The 20,826-nt window shown below is 49.4% G+C and overlaps 1 protein-coding gene across 2 annotated transcripts in view; it reads right to left on the reverse strand.

The window, feature by feature from the left end:
* Positions 1–1,369: 1,369 nt before the first annotated feature.
* The window catches only part of MTUS2 (microtubule associated scaffold protein 2), a 259,084-nt gene continuing 239,627 nt past the window's right edge, over positions 1,370–20,826 (reverse strand). For both annotated transcript variants that reach the window (XM_068984629.1, XM_068984630.1), the window contains 6 exons: positions 15,785–15,890; positions 12,119–12,192; positions 7,827–7,925; positions 6,711–6,830; positions 2,714–2,811; positions 1,370–1,583 (listed from right to left, as the gene is read on the reverse strand). In XM_068984629.1, the coding sequence (XP_068840730.1) occupies positions 1,370–1,583; positions 2,714–2,811; positions 6,711–6,830; positions 7,827–7,925; positions 12,119–12,192; positions 15,785–15,890 (711 nt within the window). The remainder of the gene's footprint in view (positions 1,584–2,713; positions 2,812–6,710; positions 6,831–7,826; positions 7,926–12,118; positions 12,193–15,784; positions 15,891–20,826) is intronic.

Consider the following 20,826-nt stretch of genomic DNA (forward strand, 5'->3'; position numbering starts at 1 on the left):
GGAAGAACCTCCTGGGCCAAAGATGGTTGGTGACCTCTCTCAGCTGTGGTATAGCTTGACCATCTAGCAGAAAAAGACACCTGGGTTTCTGGGAGGTCATGCAATGATCTAGCACAACCAGGAACTGATCCCCACAGGACAAAAGAACTGGTTTCCTGGAAGCCCCTGTTAGAACCCCTGAGCTGCTCAATGTACAAGAATGAGGTTGGATTACAGAACCTAACTGAAAGGGGGGCAATGAAATAGGGCTGAGGGTCGTATTTTGGTGGGTTGACCACTTATAGCATCACATCAAACAGGATGCCAGAGGACGCTCTTCTCTACGCTTAGTCAGAATACAGACTCTATCAGCAGTTTTCCTTCTTGAGGATGGAGCGTGAAGAGTCTTGGCCAACTCCAAGGCCATTCTCACCCTCATTCTCTAAGGTCATGTGCTTCCATATTTTCCCGAGGATGCAATAGCTGAATGATGGATTCCAAGATGCCATTTAGGAAAAAAGCAAAACTTGTGTTTACAAGACTATAGCTGATCCACTGGTCATGAGTTAACATCTGCAAAACCGCTCATCCCCCTCAGGGTTTCTCACTGCTGCCCCTTATCCACTCAGGACAGGAATGTCAATAATTAAAATCTGTGGATGGAGTAATAGTGACCTCATGTCATGTTGACTAAGAAGCTGATTGTTTCAAAGGTAGTTACCCGACGAATGGCTGGTGTTTGTGTTAAACAGAGTACCACGTGGTGGTAGGTCGAAAGGCGCTTCTTCTCTGTATCTTTTTTTTTTTTTCCTTTTTCTATTTTGGGTAGAAATATTCCTGGGAAGGTAGATAGAAATGCATTTTCATTTCCCAATAATTCTTAGGCACGAGTTAGAAAACTGCTGACCGTCACCAAAATACGTCAGCACTTCATGTTATAAAAAATGCAATTCAGAACCGCTGCATGTGTATATACGTGTATCTAAATATACACACATACCGGTGCAGTACACAAGGATTATTCAATGGATAGTCAAAACTGAGCTGTTTGTTAACTAACCTGAAATTCTGCAGTGAAAGTTCATTGCTCAAGGACAACTGGCGTTTCCTTCTTTTGGCTCTGACTATGGCCAAACGTTTGCACATGAGACACTACCATTTACACGTTCCTAAGTGCCCGTCCCGGGACAGTTCTACACACGAGGGTTAGAAGAGGGCTCGGCCTGGGGTGCGGCTATGCAGCGGCTGGGCATGCGCGCATGGAAGGCCGCGACGAAGCGACTGGGCATGCGCGCGGGGTCAGGCGGGCCAGCCCGCGGCGGTCACCACTCCCCGCCGGTGGGAACCCTCGTGGACCCGGCGCCGCAGCTCGGCCCGCAGCGTGGTGGCGTCATCTGGGCGTCATGCTGACTCTGGCGGGAGAGGAGGGCCCGGAGGAGGAGCTGCGGTACACAGGGGATGTGGGGGACAGTTTAATGGGGCTGGTCGGGTCCCCGGTTTGGAGCTTCCATAGCAGCTCTTCATTGGTCCGGCTCAGCCTCTTCTTCTCCTGTGTTTCTTTCTCCACATATTCCTGGAGGTTTGCATTCTCCTCCGACAGCTGTCTGCATGGGGGTGGGGTGGGGTGGGGGAGGGGACAAGCAACAGTTAGAGTAGCAATGGCAGAGCAAGACGCTGAGCCTGAGGTCGGCCGGGCCCAGGGGCGCACAGGGAACGGGGTGTGTGGTGGGTTCCTGTGGACCTCAGGGATCAAGCCCAGGGGTTGAAACACAATCACCACCTGTCCCACCCACACAATCCTCTCCCAGAGTCTCTCTGCCAACACCTGATTTCGCCCACAGTCCCTCTGCCCTGGGTCAGGGGAGGCGCTGGTGGCCAGTGGACAGAGCAAAAGCTGCAGGTGGTGTGGGGGACACTGAGCCGTAAGGACAGCCCCGGGGAGTCGGTGGTCCCGACGGCCTCCGCAGCCTGCCCTCACCCTGGGCCTCCCTGGCAGCAGTCAGCTTGCACTGCAACCTTCTGGGCAGTGCATCTGGTCGCCTGCTGGAGCTGGAGCCCTAGGATGGGGCCAGAGTGGTCCCTTCTCCAGTGCTCGGCACCCAGCCTGGGGCCCGGCCCGTAACAGATGCTCCATGGGTGTTTGCGGCTGATGGACGCCAAGTAGAAAGGAACCCGATGTGTTTTGTGCCTCTGTCGTCACTGCAGCCGGGTTGCTGCCCCTCCCTTCCTGGAAGTCGGAGCCTCGGAGCAGGTTAGGAGCACGGAGATGGAAGTGGGTGCATGGTCCGGTCCCTCCCTGCTGCCCTCCAGCCGGGGCAGCTCCCCTCTGCCATTGGCCGAGCGCCGGGGCAGCAGCTGGGCACTGCTGGAGCTCAGGGTCGGCTGGCTCACATGGCTGTTTTCTTTAGCCTGGAACTCCCAGCGGGCAGCCCTTCCAAAACCTCCTCCACGATCCCCACCACTCCTGCCCCTGCCCCCGCCAGCTGGGCCACACACTTTACCCCACCCAACTCCTTTCCACCAAGGAGGGTGCTCCGTGCAGCCAGGGCCTTGGCTCGGTGCTCAGAGCAGTGTGTTCTATGCTTTCTTCCACGTGGGGAGCGCCAAGAGCCTGCGTGGGGAAGCCTTGGGGCTCGGAGGAGCAAGGACAAAAGCAGAGCCCTCCAAGGTCAGGAGCAAAGCCATTCTGTCTGGGACACGTGCTTCTGAGGCTCCATCACCCAGGCCCACCTACCTTGTGACCACGGTGTTCTGGTCGATCCTGGCCTTGAGGTCTTCGTTCTGCTGCTGGAGAACTTGGATCTTCTCTTCCAGGATGATGTTCTTTTCTGCCTATAAAAGATGGAGTGTCAAGAGCTCCGCAGCCAGGCCCTGGGGGAGACGACAGACCAGTGCCCTTGGCTTCCGGGCTTTGGAGGATTATCTAAAACAGTGTTTTTCAAACTGCAATTTGCAATGCATTGGCTATAAAACCAGGCTAGAGGGACATGACCAGCATTGCTTTTTAAACAAAAGAAAACAGAATAAAAAATACCAGAGTGCACTGTTAAAGTACTGTTTTATATATATATATACGTATATCTTTCTTATATATATGTAGGTATATAATATGTCTGTGTGTATATATCAGTATATATTATGAATTATGGGGCTTCCCAGGTGGTGCTAATGGTAAAGAACCTGCCTGCAATGTAGGAGACCCGGGTTCGATCCCTGGGTCCGGAAGATCTGGAGAAGGAAATGGCAAGCCACTCCAGTATTCTTGCTTGGAGAAACCTATGGACAGAGGAGCCTGGCGGGCTACACAGTCCATGGGGTTGCAAAGACTTGAACACAACTGAAGCAACTTAGCATGCATGCATTTCCTGGGAACAAAGATGAGGTGGGCGTGGGAGCCTTGCTGAAGAGCTGGCTAAAGCCCAGTCCTTCCACTCTGATACCTCAGCCTGATGCACGGAGGGGTGGTGGTTTTCCTTAACTACCCTACACAGGAGTTCTTCACAGTCTTTTCAAAAAAGAGTTTCTCAGTTCATCTTAGAATGGAGCTCGACTTCAGCTAGGTCTCAGGCCGTGGGGACCCACAGACAGAGAGCGGGCATTAAGTCTCAAAGGAATAACCACCATGGAGGAGGATGTTATTTTCTGTTCTTGTGCAGAGCTGGCTTGAGCTGCATATTCCTGGCTGCCGAGAGCCTCAGGAGGGAAAGTGTGTCCACATTATTGATATTTTCATCCCTCCATTAATTCAGAATGTCGTGTTGTACATATAGGTACTGCCAGAGGTGCCAGTGCAGGGCGGAGGACCCGATAGGGAGAACCAGGGGACCCACCAGCCAAACTGGACCTGGCGGGTGCTCATGGCTCATCTCTGACAATGGCAGGGGCATGGAGACACTCACTATGAGAAGTGTATTCTACACAGGAATCCAATATAGGCACGCACATAAATTGTGTATGTGTAATTCACTATGCATGTGGTGCTAGGTTGCTTCAGTTGTGTCCAACTCTTTGCGAACCTATGAACCACAGCCTGCCAGGCTCCTCTATCCATGGAATTCCCCAGGGAAGAATACTGGAGTGGGTTGCCATTTAATTCTCCAGGGGATCTTTCCTGATCCAGGGGATGTAATGTGGGTGTCCTGTATTGCAGGGAGATTCTTTACCATCTGACCACCAAGGAGGCCCTCCTAGGAAATAGGAAGTGATTCAATCAACTCTCCACCCCCCACCCCCACCCCTGCTTGGAACGGTTTCTGGAATGAGAACTCTTGCATGCCCACAGAGTGCCTCAGTTTAGTTCAGTTCAGTCGCTCAGTCGTGTCCGACTCTGCGACCCCATGAATCGCAGCACACCAGGCCTCCCTGTCCATCACCAACTCCTGGAGGTCACTCAGACTCATGGCCATCGAGTCTGTGATGCCATCCAGCCATCTCATCCTCTGTCATCCCCTTCTCATCCTGCCCCCAATGCCTCCCAGCATCAGAGTCTTTTCCAATGAGTCAACTCTTTGCACGAGGTGGCCAAAGTACTGGAGTTTCAGCTTTACCATCATTCCTTCCAAAGAAATCCCAGGGCTGATCTTCAGAATGGACTGGTTGGATCTCCTTGCAGTCCAAGGGACTCTCAAGAGTCTTCTCCAACACCACACTTCAAAAGCATCAATTCTTTGGTGCTCTGCCTTCTTCACAGTCCAACTCTCACATCCATACACGACCACAGGAAAAACCATAGCCTTGACTAGACGGACCTTAATCGGCAAAGTAATGTCTCTGCTTTTGAATATGCTATCTAGGTTGGTCATAACTTTTCTTCCAAGGAGTGAGCGTCTTTTAATTTCACAGCTGCAGTCACCATCTGCAGTGATTTTGGAGCCCAAAAAAATAAAGTCTGACACTGTTTACCCATCTATTTCCCATGAACTTATGGGACCGGATGCCATGATCTTCGTTTTCTGAATGTTGAGCTTTAAGCCAACTTTTTCACTCTCCACTTTCACTTTCAAGAGGCTTTTTAGTTCCTCTTCACTTTCTGCCATAAGGGTGATGTCATCTGCATATCAGCAGGGCTAAAAACAGCCTGATAAACCCAGAGGCTGCTGGTTGACCAGATAAAGATGCAGACAGTCCAGCCTGGAGGAGGAGGGCTGCAGGGCTGAGAGGGGCAGGGCTCTGTCCACTTCAGCTGTCCCCACTGGCCTTAGCTTTGGCCTAGCTGGAAAGCTGAGCTGCTGGATGGTCCCAGGATGCCAGCATCACCCAGGATGCTATAATGGGCACTCACAGCCCTGTCTGCTCCCATACTACTGCTACTGCTACTGCTAAGTCGCTTCAGTTGTGTCCGACTCTCTGCGACCCCATAGATGGCAACCCAACAGGCTCCCCCGTTCCTGGGATTCTCCAGGCAAGAACATTGGAGTAGGTTGCCATTTCCTTCTCCAAAGCATGAAAGTGAAAAATGAAAGTGAAGTCACTCAGTCGTGTCCGACTCTTCGCGACCCCATGGACTGCAGCCCACCATGCTCCTCCATCTATGGGATTTTCCAGGCAAGAGTACTGGAGTGGGGTGCCATCGCCTTCTCCAGCTCCCATCCTAACGGACAAGCATCTGTGCAGCTAGAGAAGCCCAGAGAAGGATGGTGCTAGATCAGCAGAGCGGACGTGATGACTGAATGCAACAGGTGGTCAGGGACCAGCTCCTGGTTTTGATAAACCAGCTGCCAGGACATTTCTAAGACATGCAGAGAACTTTAAAAGTTAGAGATGATCAGTTACTGAGATGGTGAGTTGAAGATGTGCTAACTGAAAAGAAGCAGGATGCAAAACCCTTGTGTGTGTGTGTGTGCACAATCTGTTTATTGGGGTGTGTACACTTGTATGGAGGAAAGCCTCCAGAAAGTGTTAACAGTGGTAGAAATATGGCATTTTAATCTCCTTATTTTTATCTTATAATTACCTATAGTGCACATATTTTCCTTTTATAGTATCAAAAATTTAAAAATAATGATAAGAAAAAAAATGACTCTATATGAGTCCCTTGGGCCAACCTTCCCATCAACATAGTATCTCTTTGGAGGCAGGCCTCCCTGCTGCTAACTGGACTACTATCTCAGCTGCAACCCTTGCACCCTCAGGGTCTGGCAGTGAACTCTGAGCACTCTATTCCCCCAAAGGCACGCCCTTTGCTAGTTCTCTGGGAGCCAAAACCCGGTGGAAGCCAAGGCCTGGAGCTCTGGCTCAGGGTTCCTGCCTGGGCTGGGCCACTTATTGGCTCTGGGTGAGACAAGACCTTATCCTAAGCGTCTATCTCTGTATCTGTAAAAGGAGACTCCTGACAATGGACTCCCACTCAGTGGATTGCTGTCGGAATTATTGAACAGACAAAGTGTCTGCACAGCACCTGGTACCCATCAGCGATGCTCCCCAGATGCAGGCTCACTGCACGTCCTCCCCTGGGAGGGGAGGAGTCAGCAGATCACAGTGATGGATGGCGATGCTGACAGGGCCTCAGATGGGCTCTAGACTTGTACAAATGAGGCCACGTCTGAGATTCCTGAACTCCTGGCTCCCAAAACAAGGCCTGGAGCCTCATCTGTGGTCTTTTCTGCTCAGGTGCAAGCAATGGACAGGTAAGGGCCAGATGCTCCCTCGAACGCTGTTAATCCTTTCACCCACAAGGGCAGCGGGAATATCACGCCAGTTATGGGGGCCTCCCCGAGTTACAGGCGACTCACCAGCTTTTCCAGCTCAAGAATCTTCTTTTCCTGCTGATGTATCTGTTGATTCTTCATCTCCAACACCTGTTTCAGACTCTTCATGTCTTCTTCCAAGTGCTGATAAGGAGCCAAGGCAATCTGCAGGGGCAGAGAGCAAGGAGCTGTCTCCCAGGCACTCACCAGCATCATGAACTCAGCGAAATCTAGTCTCTGTTAACAAGCTTAACAAGAGCGAGGGGGCAGGCGGGCGAGAATGCTCACAGTCCTCCCTGATAAAGACGCCCAGGAGTTGCCACTGGGAGTGAGACTAAAAATCCAGCTCCGTGGGGAGCAGAAGAGGGGAGGCCATCGGTCCCTGAAATGTCAGATACTGGGGTGGCCAGATACTACCAGCCCAGCCCTCCAAGGGAACTTAGTGGGCAAAACACTAAATTCAACACTGGCCTTTAACATTCACCCAGACTGCTTGGTTCAACACACAGGTGAAGCTTGACACAGGTCCCTACCTGTGCCCAAGGACAGCCCCGCCCCCTCCGCACCCTGTGTAGGAAATGAGCAAAGTAGTTTAAAAAGGCATTGTAGAAAAAGAACTGTTAGAGTCTAAGTCTGCCAGATGTGACAAATAAAATGACAGGATGTTCAATTAAGTCTGAATGTCATGTAAACAACTTTTTTGTACTGTAGGAGGCATATTTAAAAATCTCATTTATCTGTATCTCACATTTCACTGGGTGTCATGGATTTCACCTGGCAACCCTACATAGAGGGAAGGAATTTTGCCAGGGTTTCCGGAAAAAGAAACCTCCAACTTCCCTGTGGAGTTGGGGTTGGGAAGGAGTGAGGTGTTGGGGTGGGGGTGAGGGTACAGGCAGAGGCATTTCCAGGTCCAGCTTGTCCCAGGGGCTCATGGACAGTGGCTGGGGAGCCCAGTGAAATGCAGCAAGAATAACACTCAGATGGAGAACCCACAGCTGTCCTGAGTCAGGACAGGTGCCTATGGATGTGTGTTTAAATCCTGGCAGGCCCTGACCGCTGGCACTCTGCAGTCAGATCAGCACAGAGGCTCTGTCTTTGGGGTGATGCTGGGGGAGCCCCAGGCTTGCAGGATGCTGGGACGCTGAGAGCTCACGGTACCTCCAGCTGCTCCTCCGTGTTTTTCCTCAGAGCCTCCTCAAAGCGCCGGGCTCGGTCCCGCAAAGACTGGCTCTGGAAGGTCAGCGTGTCCACTTGGTCCTGCAGGTAACGCATGAGACATCCAGCTCGATCCTCACAGACACGGCCCCTGGGATGCGACCCCTGCCCGGGTTGCTCCTCACAGGGCGGTGAGGTCAGGGGGCCCCCCACTGGGTCCGACCAAAAGGGCATCACATGCTGTGGGGGAGAGGCCCCCCAGTGCCCGCAGTCTCCCCGCCTCGGTGCCTTGTCCAGAACGGACCACAAGATAGTTGATGGGTGAGTGTTGCTGCCGCACAGAAAGTGGGGGGGTGAGGGGATCCCCAAAGCAGGCGACTTGACTCTGAGATGGGAATGCCATCTCGCTTCTGCCCCAACAAGAAGCCTGCAATGAAGGGGGCATTTAGTAATTCAATCACCAACCTCATAGAGGCAGACCATCAGCAGAGAGGTGTCTAGTCTGGCCTCTAGCTGCAACCCCCGGCCCAGACTTCAAGAAGGACAATTAATCCATCTCAAAGAAGAACTCTCTGTATTTGTAAAGTAAGCCAGAAGCTATCAAACTGACCCTGACTCCTTGCTCTGCTTGAGCCCCGAGCACACCCCTTACGCCCCCCACCAACACCACTAAACACAGTGACGACAGGTCCTGAAGGGTTCTGCCTCCTATGTCATTACTCTGGTACCATACTGAAGATGATAAACAGGACAATGCCTGGAACTATCATAAAGCAGTAGCTGTTGCCTAGTGCTCTATACACGTTACACATGATGAAATGTATTTATTTTTAAGGCAGGACCGGAAAAATGTTAAACATAAAATACCCTCTCTGCCCATCTGGGCCGCTATCCCTCTTCACTGTGCACTGGATACCTGCCTTATACATTAATTAGATTCCCTTAGAAGACACAGGGATGCCTACTCACAGACCGAAAAAAAAAAAGCAAATTTTCCAGGTGCCAGCAAGATAATTCCTTAGGCAATAAGATTCCTTTCTCAATCCTTTAAGGTGTCGTAATGATCTGCTACTCACCCTGTTGGACTATGTACACTGACAATGTGTTACTTTGATGCTAGACCTTTTATTTCAAAATTTTATACGACTGTGAAAAAGTTGGCTTAAAGCTCAACATTCAGAAAACAAAGATCATGGCATCCGGTCCCATCACTTCATGGGAAATAGATGGGGAAACAGTGTCAGACTTTATTTTTGGGGGGGCTCCAAAATCACTGCAGATGGTGACTGCAGCCATGAAATTAAAAGACGCTCACTCCTTGGAAGAAAAGTTATGACCAACCTAGATAGCATATTCAAAAGCAGAGACATTACTTTGCCGACTAAGGTCTGTCTAGTCAAGGCTATGGTTTTTCCTGTGGTCATGTATGGATGTGAGAGTTGGACTGTGAAGAAGGCTGAGCGCCGAAGAATTGATGCTTTTGAAGTGTGGTGTTGGAGAAGACTCGTGAGAGTCCCTTGGACTGCAAGGAGATCCAACCAATCCATTCTGAAGGAGATCGGCCCTGGGATTTCCTTGGAAGGAATGATGGTAAAGCTGAAACTCCAGTACTCTGGCCACCTCATGCAAAGAGTTGACTCATTGGAAAAGACTTTGATGCCGGGAGAGATTGGGGGCAGGAGGAGAAGGGGATGACCGAGGATGAGATGGCTGGATGGCATCACGGACTCGATGGCCATGAGTCTGAGTGAACTCCGGGAGTTGGTGATGGACAGGGAGGCCTGGTGTGCTGCGATTCATGGGGTCGCAAAGAGTCGGACATGACTGAGCGACTGAACTGAACTGTGCATTGACCTATAACAGGTGGGACAGTCTCAGGGATTTTTGTCTTTGTTTAAATTAAAAAAAATTTTAGATACAATTTTGAAAGATTACTTTCCATTTTACAATTATTACAAAATGTTGGCTATACTCCCCATGTTGTACAATACATCCTTGAGACTGTCTTATATCCTGTCTCCCTGCCTCCCTGTGGCCCCTCCCCACCACTGCTAACCACTAACTTGTTCTTTATACCTAAGACTGTTTCTTTTTTTTTTTTTTTTTGGTGATATTCACTAATTTGTTGTATTTTTTAGATTCCACATCTAAGTGATATCATCCAGTATTTGTCCTCCTCTGCCTGACTTATTTTGCTTTTAGCATAACACCCTTCACGTCCATCCATGTTGCTGCAAATGGCAAAATTTACTCCTTTTCATGGCTGAACAGTATTCAGCCTGTATTTATGATTGTATTCCACATGAAGACTGTCTCCTGGGTTCTCATCCTCAGGTTGGCTTGAATAAAATTCTCCATTTCTTTCTTAGATTGACTATTGATTAGTTTTCTTCATTGACACACATTTATTTCCCTTAAGCTGCTCATATCTTGAGGAAGGAACTGGTATTATCCCCATTTTACAGATGAGTAAGCTAATGTTTACAGTTTATGTAACTGCCCATGATTCAAAATCTATTAAGAGGAGATACAGTGGGATTTAAGCCCCAAACTCAAATCTTTTATCCCAAACCTGTTTCTCTAGTAGCCAGTAGCCCAGGGAAATTGGTTTAAGCAACTGCACCCACCTTGTACCTGAAAGTCTCCAGTTCAGATGGATTCTGCTGGTGAGTCACCACTAAAACCTGCGCGGTTCATGACTGCACGACGTCAATGGCAAAGTGAAGACTCACCGATGAAACAAAACTCTCGTTTCTTTTGGTTTTGGACTATTGTGGGCTTTTCATACGTTACAGTACAGCTGTTACATTCCTGGTCTGTGTTCCTTAGGGTAATGTATCTGGGTGGTGTGGAGTGGCCTCCCAGGTGGCGCTAGTGGTAAAGAACCCACCTGCTACTCCAGGAGATGTAAGAGACGTGGGTTCAATCCCTGGGTGGGGAAGATCCCCTGGAGGAGGACAAGGCAACCCACTCCAGTATTCTTGCCTGGAGAGTCCCGTGGATAGAGGAGTCTGGCAGGCTACAGTTCATGGGGTCACAAAGAGTCAGACACAACTGCAGTGACTTAGCACAGTGTGGAATGTAGGGTACACAAGGCAGTGTGGGGTTAACCTGCCAAGGATAAGCCACATGAGGGGTATGGGGGGGCATATGCAGGCCCACTGATGGATCCATGGGTTGGGGGTGGGCATGCAGCAAGCAGCTTCCCATTTAAAATTTTTTGCAAAGTCCACTCAATAGTGTGATACTCCATAATCCTAGATTCTCTGCTTGGCAGGGCAGACACTGTGCAAGAAACACTGCCTGGGGAAAAGAAAGGAAGTGAAGTCGCTCAGTTGTGTCCAACTCTGCGACCCCATGGCCTGTAGCCGATCAGGCTCCTCTGTCCAGGCAATAGTCCTGGAGTGGATTGCCATTTCCTTCTCCAGGGGATCTTCCCAACCCAGGGATCGAACCCGGGTCTCCCACACTGTAGACAGACGCTTTACCGTCTGAGCCAAAGAGCCATCCAAAAAGCAAAATTCCCACCTTTCTATTTGAGTTATGGTCTTTGCCTTCCAAACCTCCAAATGTGAGCGTCCCTAATATTTCAAAGGTAATCTTTCTAGGACTGGGACACCCACAGCTGCCAACGGAGGCAGGGCCAACAACCTGCCCCTGGCTTCTCCGACAGCCCTTCCCTAGGCCTGAGTGGGGACGGTCAACAGCTTTTCACAGAAGAAGTTGGCCAGGGGGTTGGGGGGGGGGCGGGGGGGCAATCTCTGGCAGGCCGGAGGGAGAGGCAGGCAAGTGATCTGAGAGGCCTGTCAGTCTCCCCTCGAGGCTAGAAGGAAGCCAGGTAGCACCCCTGGCAACCGAGACCCATGCTTTGTGTAGGTTGGAAGTGGGATGCCCCAAAGCAAGAAGCTTTTGTCTCCAGGGTATGGAAGTTGCTTTAACAATTCCAGAGCATCTGCTGTGTCTTCTACCCTGCGTGACTCTTCTTACCCCATTCCCCCTGCCTAGAATACTCTGCCCCCAGTCCTCCCCCTCCCCTAAACATGGCTCTGACCATCGCAGGTGGGGAGCAGTCCGCGGCACCCACGGTATTATCCATTCTGTGCAAGGATGAGCTCTGAGCAGACAGAAAACTCCTTAAGGGCAGGGAGTTAGGTCTTATTTATCCCCTATATTCCACTGCTTAGTGCAGGATCCAGTACACAGCAGGTGCCACATAAATGCCTGCAGACAGGAAGAACTGTCAGAAAGAAATGTCTGCTGCCATTACCTTCAAGTCAGAGTTAGGAAATGCTAACCTGTAATGACAGCCGCAGCTTTTCAAAGTTTTCTTCCAATTCTTTCTTTTCAAGCTCGTGGGTCGATATCAGTTCTGCAGAGAAGACATCAAAGTGTTAAGCTGATCTTTCTCTGGAAAAGGGATCAAACAAGATTCTTTTGCCAGATGAAGACGGGGTGACAGAAGTAACTAGCGGACATCAGTATATAGCAGACAAGCCAAAAGAGATACGTCCATTAGTTTGAAATTGTATGTGATGTTGTTTAGGAGAGAGGGAGAGAAGATAGGAGGGGAAAAGAAGAAAGAGTGAGAGGAAGAGGAAAGACAGGAAGGAGGGAAGCAAGCAGAGCCGCCTACACACACACTCCCTTTACACGCAGCTCGACCACCACCCTAGCCGACTCAGCTTCTCCATTCACAACACTCATTGATTTCCCAACTCTCCCCGATGGTGAAACCAGTGAGTGATTAACGTTAAATCTCCACTTTCTTCCCTCCCAGGATCATTTTTCCTTTCCATTACAAAGCAGCAATTTCAGGTTGAAGGAGGGAGCCTTCCGAGGAGAGCAGCGTGTGGGCTTGCTGGAGAATGGACAGGTGAATGGGACCAGTGCGGAGCTTGCAAGGTCACCTTGCTGGCCTCTGGACCCCACTCTGGAAACCACAGATTGCTAGGGTTTGCTTGAGCAGAGAGTCAACGTTGAGACATTCAGGCAGAATGAAGGACTCACTGGATGGAATCCTCTTGGAGTGTTTGGAACAATTTTATTCTGTGAAAAGTGTCATTCCAGTAATAATTTGCAAGTTAGGCAGAAGAGATGTCATGTAAGAATTATTAAGCAAATGGATTCTATTTTTCTCCAGATGGGAATGGTCTTATTAGCTGGATGAAGCCCGTCTCATTCTAGCTACAGAAGCAATTTGTTTTCCTGTTATAACTGAAGGGAAGAAAGGTCTCATTAATCAGCCTGTATCATATGCTTAGCACAGGAGAGGACTGGAGACCAATAATTATCTTCCTGGCTGGCATGAGCTGCAATTAGGAAAAATTCTGTGGTTCCCGTTGACCCAGATCTTTTAATGATGGTGAAGCTCTCTAAGAAATCCAGTTGTTAGAGCTGAAGTTTACATTTGGAGGAAAAAAAAGAAAAATTTATGGTTAGTTCATTGCCATAAAACCATGTGGCCTTCTGGTCTACCTGCCTCTGTCTAAATGACTACTGTTAATAGCCACTGAGAGCATCACCCATAATAATGAATATTTTAGTTACCCTTACATATGCCTGCAATGTCTGCACTTTATATATAATTCAAAGGCCCTGGATGTGGTGTCTAGGTGAGACTTCATTAATCAGAAAAATCTACCAGGTCTGTTTACATGAAAATCCACAAACAAAAGGCAATGCTCAATGTAACATTTCCATTCCTGTCCCCTCTTCTGAGACCATTTTCCTACAGCACGGTGATGAGCTTTAGGACATTTTCAGGAGATACCAGTACCTCACCACCAAATTAAAGTCAGCATCTATGCTGGAGACAGGCAACTATCTATGTACCCATGATGTACTTCATTATTCCGAGGTCATGGCACTCCATCTCATACTTAACACGATGCTCTACATATTAGAATCACCTTGGAAGCTTAAAAAAAAACCCTGATGTCTGGGCTTCATCCCCAGAGCAACTGAATTGGAACGTCTGTAATGGGACCTACACATCAGTATTTAAAAAAAAACAAAACAGGTGGTTCCAATGTTCATCCAAGGATGGGAACTGGTACTCTAAGCATGAGACATGCTCTTGGGACACAGGTAATACAGTAAATTTGTTCTCAGGAAATTCCTCTCCTGTCCTCTCCTTGCCCCCAGCTCGGACTCCTCCACACACCAAGAGTTCCCAGAGGTGGTGGGGCTTGAGCTTGAGGGGGCGACCACATGAACACTGACTGCTACACAGTGTGCCTTGTTATTGACAAAGAACATTTAAAAAATGATTTTAAAACTCTGATTCTCCGATTCTTAAAATGTATTAATATTCAGCATCAGTCCTTCCAATGAATATTCAGGACTGATTTCTTTTAGGATGGACTAGTTGGATCTCCTTGCAGTCCAAGGGACTCTCAAGAGTCTTCTCCAACACCACAGTTCAAAAGCATCAGTTCTTCAGTGCTCAGGTTTCTTTATAGTCCAACTCTCACATCCATACATGACCACTGGAAAAACCATAGCTTTGACTAGATGGACCTTTGTTGGTAAAGTAATGTCTCTGCTTTTTAATATGCTATTTAGGTTGGTCATAACTTTTCTTCCAAGAAGCAAGCATCTTTAATTTTTAAAATTAATTTATTTTAATGGGAGGCTAATTACTTTACAATATTGTAGTGGTTTTTCCCATACACTGACATGAATCAGCCATGGGTGTACATGTGTTCCCCATTCTGAACCCCCCTCCCATTTGGCCACCTGATGTGAAGAACTGACTCATTTGAAAAGACCTTGATGCTGGGAAAGATTGAAGGAGGGAGGAGAAGGGGACGACAGAGGATGAGATGGCTGGATGGGATCACTGACTCAATGGACATGAGTTTGAGTAAACTCCAGGAGCTGGTGACAGACAGGGAGGCCTGGCGTGTTACAGTCCATGGGGTTGCAGAGTCGGACATGACTGAGCGACTGAACTGATATATTAAGAGAATTTGTCTTTTGCTGTATAGATGCAGAAAATATTTTCTACTTGTAGTTTGCCTTTTGAAGTTGTTTATATTTTTATGACAACTTTTATTTAGTTGAATGTATCAGCCTTTTTATTACTGTATTTTGGTTTTATATTGCTAACAGAGGCCTTTGCAACTACAAAAATTACACATTAAAAAAATGTATTAATCTATTCTTACGTTAATTATTTTCCATCTAATTTAGCAACCAGCTGACTGGGGAGAGAAAAAAGTGAGGAGAGGGGAAATTGAAAAAAAAAAAAACTTCAGATAGTAATGTATACAGATGTGAATGTGTAAAAAGCTTCTTTCACAGAGTCAAAAATCTCAGCTCTACTTACTAAACACTGTTACTGTTGTTATGACTGACTTACTGGGTTGGCCAAAAAAGCTGGTTTGGGTTTTTCTGTGACATTGTAAAGAAATACCCAAAGGAACTTTCTGGCCAACCCAGTAAAATCCTAGGTACCCAAAGACAATTCAAAGTTACAAAAAAAACGTAAAAAAGTAAGATCCCGAGAGTCCACTTGTGCCCATGGTGAATGTGGTCTCAGTGCCCCGTGTAGACAGCCAGGCCTCATCAGAGGCCATCACACAAGACAAGGCCCAGGATTTCTACACCTGCTTGAAAACGGTGGTTCTCAAGCTTGGCCGCCCATTGGAATCACCTTCGAGCTTTAACAAGTTGAGGCTGTACCCCAGACCTGCTGCCCCACACCCTGGGGTAGGACCACGGCTCCTTGGGGAGTCTAGACTTCAGAGTTCAGAGGATCAGCTTCAGAGGAAAGAAGTTACCCACGCCCTGGATTTTGGTGTTTTCTTCACACAAGAAGCAACACAAAGGACATACCAGGATGAAGAGGAAGGAAGAAAGGATAGAGGAGGGCGAGGTGAAGGGAGGCCCCTCGTGTCTGCAGCAGAAGCGGGTGCACACTCACACTCACACACACACATCCACCCAAGGTCAGCTACCTTGGACCTTGTGCTCGTGGTCATCCTGCAGGATCGCGAGGGTGAGCGTGTGGCTGTTCTCCATCTCTAGGAGCGCAGCCTCATGGCTGGCGGTGATGTCCTCCACCTGCAGGAGATCACAGCTCTGGTTACTCGGAGAGCTGGGGCCCGAGGCTGCGACGCCCCGCTGCCTGGAGGACAGAGGTGGAGTTGAATGAAGGGAAGGGTCCGTGGCCCGACGTCTAGGGAGGGATGCTCTGCTGAGGTGGTGGCCGCCCTCTCCAGCCTTGCACTGAGGCAGGAGACGAGGTCTGGTGGTGACGTGGGAACCCTGGAGCTAGGGGTGGGGGGGGTGGGTGGGGGCGGGAATGCCACAGGGAAGTCACTGTGGCAGGTCTGCTGTTCACGTAAGAGGAAGCAGCTCCCGGCTGGAGGTGGGGGGCCGCCTAAGCCACCTCCTCACTGCCCTGGGCCTCCATTCCTGCCCCTTCCACCAGGTAATAAGGAAGAGGGTCCTCCCCCACCAGACGGTCCGTCCTGCCCCCCAGCGGCAGGTGGGACCTACAGCAGGCAAGGTAGCTGGAGGGAACCAAGATGTACCCAGCTGCCTGATCCTCCACTCAACCCCCACAGCAATAAAGTCAATATCTTCATGTCCATTTTCCAGATGAGGAAACTGAGGCTTAGAGAGGTCTGAAGCGTTTTGCCCAAGGGCTAGCAAGTGGCAGAGTCAGCAGTGGCAGAGCCTGAGGCTGCCTGACTCCACGGACGAGGCTCTCAAATGCCCGGCCACTGCCTCCCCTGCAAGACCAGCAACCAGTGCCCAACAGCCTGCTCACCAGCCTCAAGGCAAGCGGGCAGATGTGTGCTCACCACCCCAGCTCCTCAGCCATGAACGTGCTCCCCTCCGATGGCGGAGTGGCCCCCCCCTGCCCAGGCTGTGGGAGCTGCCCCCGAGAAGCTGCTGTTTCTCTGGCTGAAGGTACCTCTCCGGGAACTTAATCCCGGGAAAGCAGCCAGCCCGGGGTGTTTTATTCTCCCCCTCCTGACCTCCGCGCCTGCCCTCATCCCCACCGCCCGCCCACCACACACTACCACCGTTACTGTTTTTGTTATTTTTGTTGGTGGTGGTGATTTAGTCGCTCGGTCGTATCCGACTCTTGCAACCTCACGGACTATAGCCTGCCAGGCTCCTCTGTCCATGGGATTTTCCAGGCAAGAATATTGGAGTGGGGTGCCATTTCCTTCTCCATTTGTTGTTGGGGTATTATTTAAACTTCAAGTGTTTGACTTACAGGAATCATTGCATAAGGTGACTTCTCCCTATGATAGCAAACCAGAACAATGTTTTTCCAAGTTCTCATTGTAAAAGCACCATTTTCCATTGTTTTATACACACACACACACGTGTACATGGGTGCATGTGTGAAACAAAATTTCATGGATCGGCACTTTACCTTCCTACTTGCAATCACCTGGCTTTAAAATGTTCATTCTTTGTTACTTTATATTTTTCAAAATGCTAGTTACAAACCACTAGATTCATTTTGTGACATACTCATGTGTCAAAACCTGGCATTGGAGGGACATGTGCCCAGACTCTGAAGCTCTTGGGGTGCAGTTCAGAGCACTGTCCAGCTACTTCTCAGAGGGTTTCATTTCTCAGGGTGTCATTCACAGGCTGCTCTTTGGTTTGTTAGGAGGAAGAGCTTTTCACAAGAAAGGAAGCCCACTTGTAAAGGGAATGCAAAGGACTATGGTATTTTAAAATGGGACTGATTCCCATTCTGGACTTGTCTTTGCTTGAAGAGGTTTGCCCGACTTCTCTCTCCTATGGTAATTGAGACCTTCACCCACTAAAACAGACTGGCAGAACCAACAGTGAGTCTGACAAGTGTTAGGAAATCTGCATTATGACGTGAACATGGACTTGGTACGCGATGACTCACTTTTATTTACTGGTCACTCCTGATTAAATACTATTTTACTTGAGGCTCAGAGCTATGAATCTACTCAGCAGAAAGGCTGATTGCTACAGTATTTAATTGTCCAAATCCTGTTTATATGAAGGTTTTTAATGGACTTGTTGTCCAAAGTCTTTCAGTCTCTTGGAAAAATAAATTGCTGGCTTAAAAAAAAAAAAAACGAAGGAACTAGCTTTCCTTTATGCTTCACTGGTGATGTCCCGTAAGCCCATAGCGCGCTGTCTATAAAAAACAAGCGCCCACACATTGTTTGGAGATGTTTTACTCAGCTCAGTATAAAGAAAAATCTTTCACTGGTGCTTGGAATGATTCTGATTTATTGGGTTCTGACCCAAATTGCTGTGGGTGGTTCCAGAAAAGAGAGATGGATGCCAGGCCTATGTTCCAGAAGAATACCTTGTGTCCTGGTGGTGGGTCTGCCCCGACTGGCGAGGGTGGTGGGTAAACGCATGCCCTTCTGGCTTGTTGGAGGAAGGTCTCTGATTCAGTGGTGATGAAATGCCACACCCAGTATATTAAGGATGATGTAAGGGCATGATCTATCTGTTACAGCCTCTCAGAGGGGCTTCTAGGAATGCAATACTGATTCCCTAATTCCTCCATATGCAACAAGAGGAGAGCCCAGAATGTTCTGAAGGAAACCAGCGAGAGCTGGGGCTTCCCTGGTGGCTCAGATGGTAAAGAATCTGCCTGCAATGTAGGAGACTCAGGTTCAGTTCCTGGGTTGGGAAGATCCCCTGGAGAAAGGCATGGCAAAACCCACTTCAGTATTCTTGCCTGGAGAATTTCATGGACAGAGGAGCCTTGAGTGATTTGGGTTTCTAGTCCTGTGGATGGTTTTTCAAGGCCGTTTCCTCTATGAGGAAGGGGCCTTGCACTTTGGCCATCCTCTTTCTGGTCCCAGTTTCAGTCCCCACAGCTTCTCCTCCGTGGCTCCTGGCTTCTTTCCAGAACATGGAGCAGCAGCCTGTCTGAGCACTCAGCCTGAGAAGACCTCCAGGTTGGCAGGCATTGGAAAAGAGTCAGATAAGTGTTAGTAGCTTAGTCGTGTCTGACTCGTTGTGAGTCCATGGACTGCAGCCCGGCGAGGCTCCTCTGTCCATGGAATTTTCTAGGTAAGAATACTGCAGTGGATTGCCATTTCCTCCTCCAGGGGATCTTCCTGACCCAGGGCTTGAATCTGTGTCTTCTGCATTGGCACGCAGATTCTTTACTTCTGAGTCACCTGGGAACACCAAAAAAGAGACAGAGGTGCTGAATCATTACATGCCACAGCAAACTTACGCTGGGTGACGCTTCATTTTTTTTCCTTTTAAAATCCTGAGGAATTCTCTGCCCACCCCCTCAAAATAAATACCCACTGCTGGATCAGCCTCCTCCCTCCTCCCAGAGCACAGAGTTCTGAGCTGCCACAGAGAGATCTGTCCCCGTGCCCAGCAAGTAGTCCCAGTCGTACAGAGAAGCTGCTCCCTGCGCCAGGCTGTCTCCGCAGCTGCTTGCTGTTTAGCTGAGTCCCATCAAAGCAAAGGCCTGGGAAGCCACCCTCTTCCCTTAGACGGTCAAAAACAGAGCCGTGGGCTTACTCCATCCAGCCTCTTGGAAAATGCAATTAGGGGTGGCTTTGCCAATTCACTTAGAGAAGACTTCCATTTAGAATGAAGAAGCATGGCTTTACATCTCCTCATTAAAGAAAACCAGATTAAACTCCCATTTGCCCCCCACCCACAACATGTATCTGATGAGACAGAGGGGGCCGCCCCTATCTTTTTTCTCCAGGGCACTCTGAACAACGCTCCTTTCCAGATACCAAGGCGACTCGCCATCCTTCTGACTCCGCCTTCCTGCTACAGCATCCCTGTTACCAGCTCGGAGCTGACGGCCAGCCCTGCCCGAGCTCCCTGGCTGACTGTATCCCCTGTCGGGTGGTGCATTTGCCGCCTGCTGGGTGGGCAGGTGTCCACAGAGGCCCCCATCTTTCCTGTTGGGCCACGTCCCAGCATCTGGAGGCCCCGTGCTGTGATGGGTGGGGCTCTCACACTGGAAGATGGAGGGTCCCTTGGGACCTCATTCTCTGATTAGAAAGTGTGGTTTCCGCTGATGGTGACTATGTGTCTGCTGTGTGGGACGAGTCAGAGTCAGGATGCAAGACGACCGCCAAAGCGGCCTCTATACATCTGATGAAGTGTGAGGATGCTGTGCCCGCCAGTGAGTCTAAAAGGATCATTTCTTTAGGAAATGGCAGAAAGTGAGACAAAGCAAACGTAAACCCAGAGGATGAACACTTAGGCGCCTCTGAAAAGGCATCTCTGCTGAAAACGCAGAATCTAGAACATCAAGGGGCCCTGGGACTTCAGAGCCAGATCAGGAGGTCTTGGAGGCAGGGGTCAAAGGTCACAAGTCAGATCACTAAATACCAGGCTCCATGGATGAGTACGTTTGGAGCAAAAATGAAAAGCATCTGTGTTTACAGTGAAAACTCTGCCTCGTGTGCTTTGAGATGGGGAAGCTTGGGCAATCTCGCTTCTTTTAATGTGCTCCAGAATGAGCACCAATTTGATGAAAACCCTCTATAATCAGATTTTTAAAATAAGAGTCACACTATATCTTTAAAGGCACGTAAAAAACCAGTAGGCCAAGTCATGCCCCTGCTTGTGCCCTAACTAGGCTGCAGGGCAAAGAATGAGGCCCAGTTCGTCCCCTGACACCAGACACCTGCAGCTCTGGGTCCCGGGGACCCATACTTGACGACTCTGATTCCAGGTGCAGACAGAAGGGGTGTTTCGTCAGCAGCTCCCCCAAGGGATTCCCACGTGTGGCCACAGACATGGCCTCTGCCTCCCGAGGTGAATGGACAGCTGGATTTTCCTGCAGGGGTCCTGTGGTGACATCAGAGGTCAGCCTGCCTTAGCAAGGGAGGACTGGAGTAAAGAAGCCTCAGAAAATCCAGTGTCTAGGGCTCCCCTCGTGGTCCAGGGGTAAGAATCCACCTGCCAATACAGGGGACATGGGTTCCATCCCTGATCCGGGATGACCCCATGTGCCGTGGAGCAACCAAGCCTGTGAGCCACAACTGCTGAG

Source organism: Capricornis sumatraensis, chromosome 12 (genome assembly GCF_032405125.1).
Source record: "Capricornis sumatraensis isolate serow.1 chromosome 12, serow.2, whole genome shotgun sequence".
In the NCBI taxonomy this organism is placed as follows: Eukaryota; Metazoa; Chordata; class Mammalia; order Artiodactyla; family Bovidae; genus Capricornis; species Capricornis sumatraensis.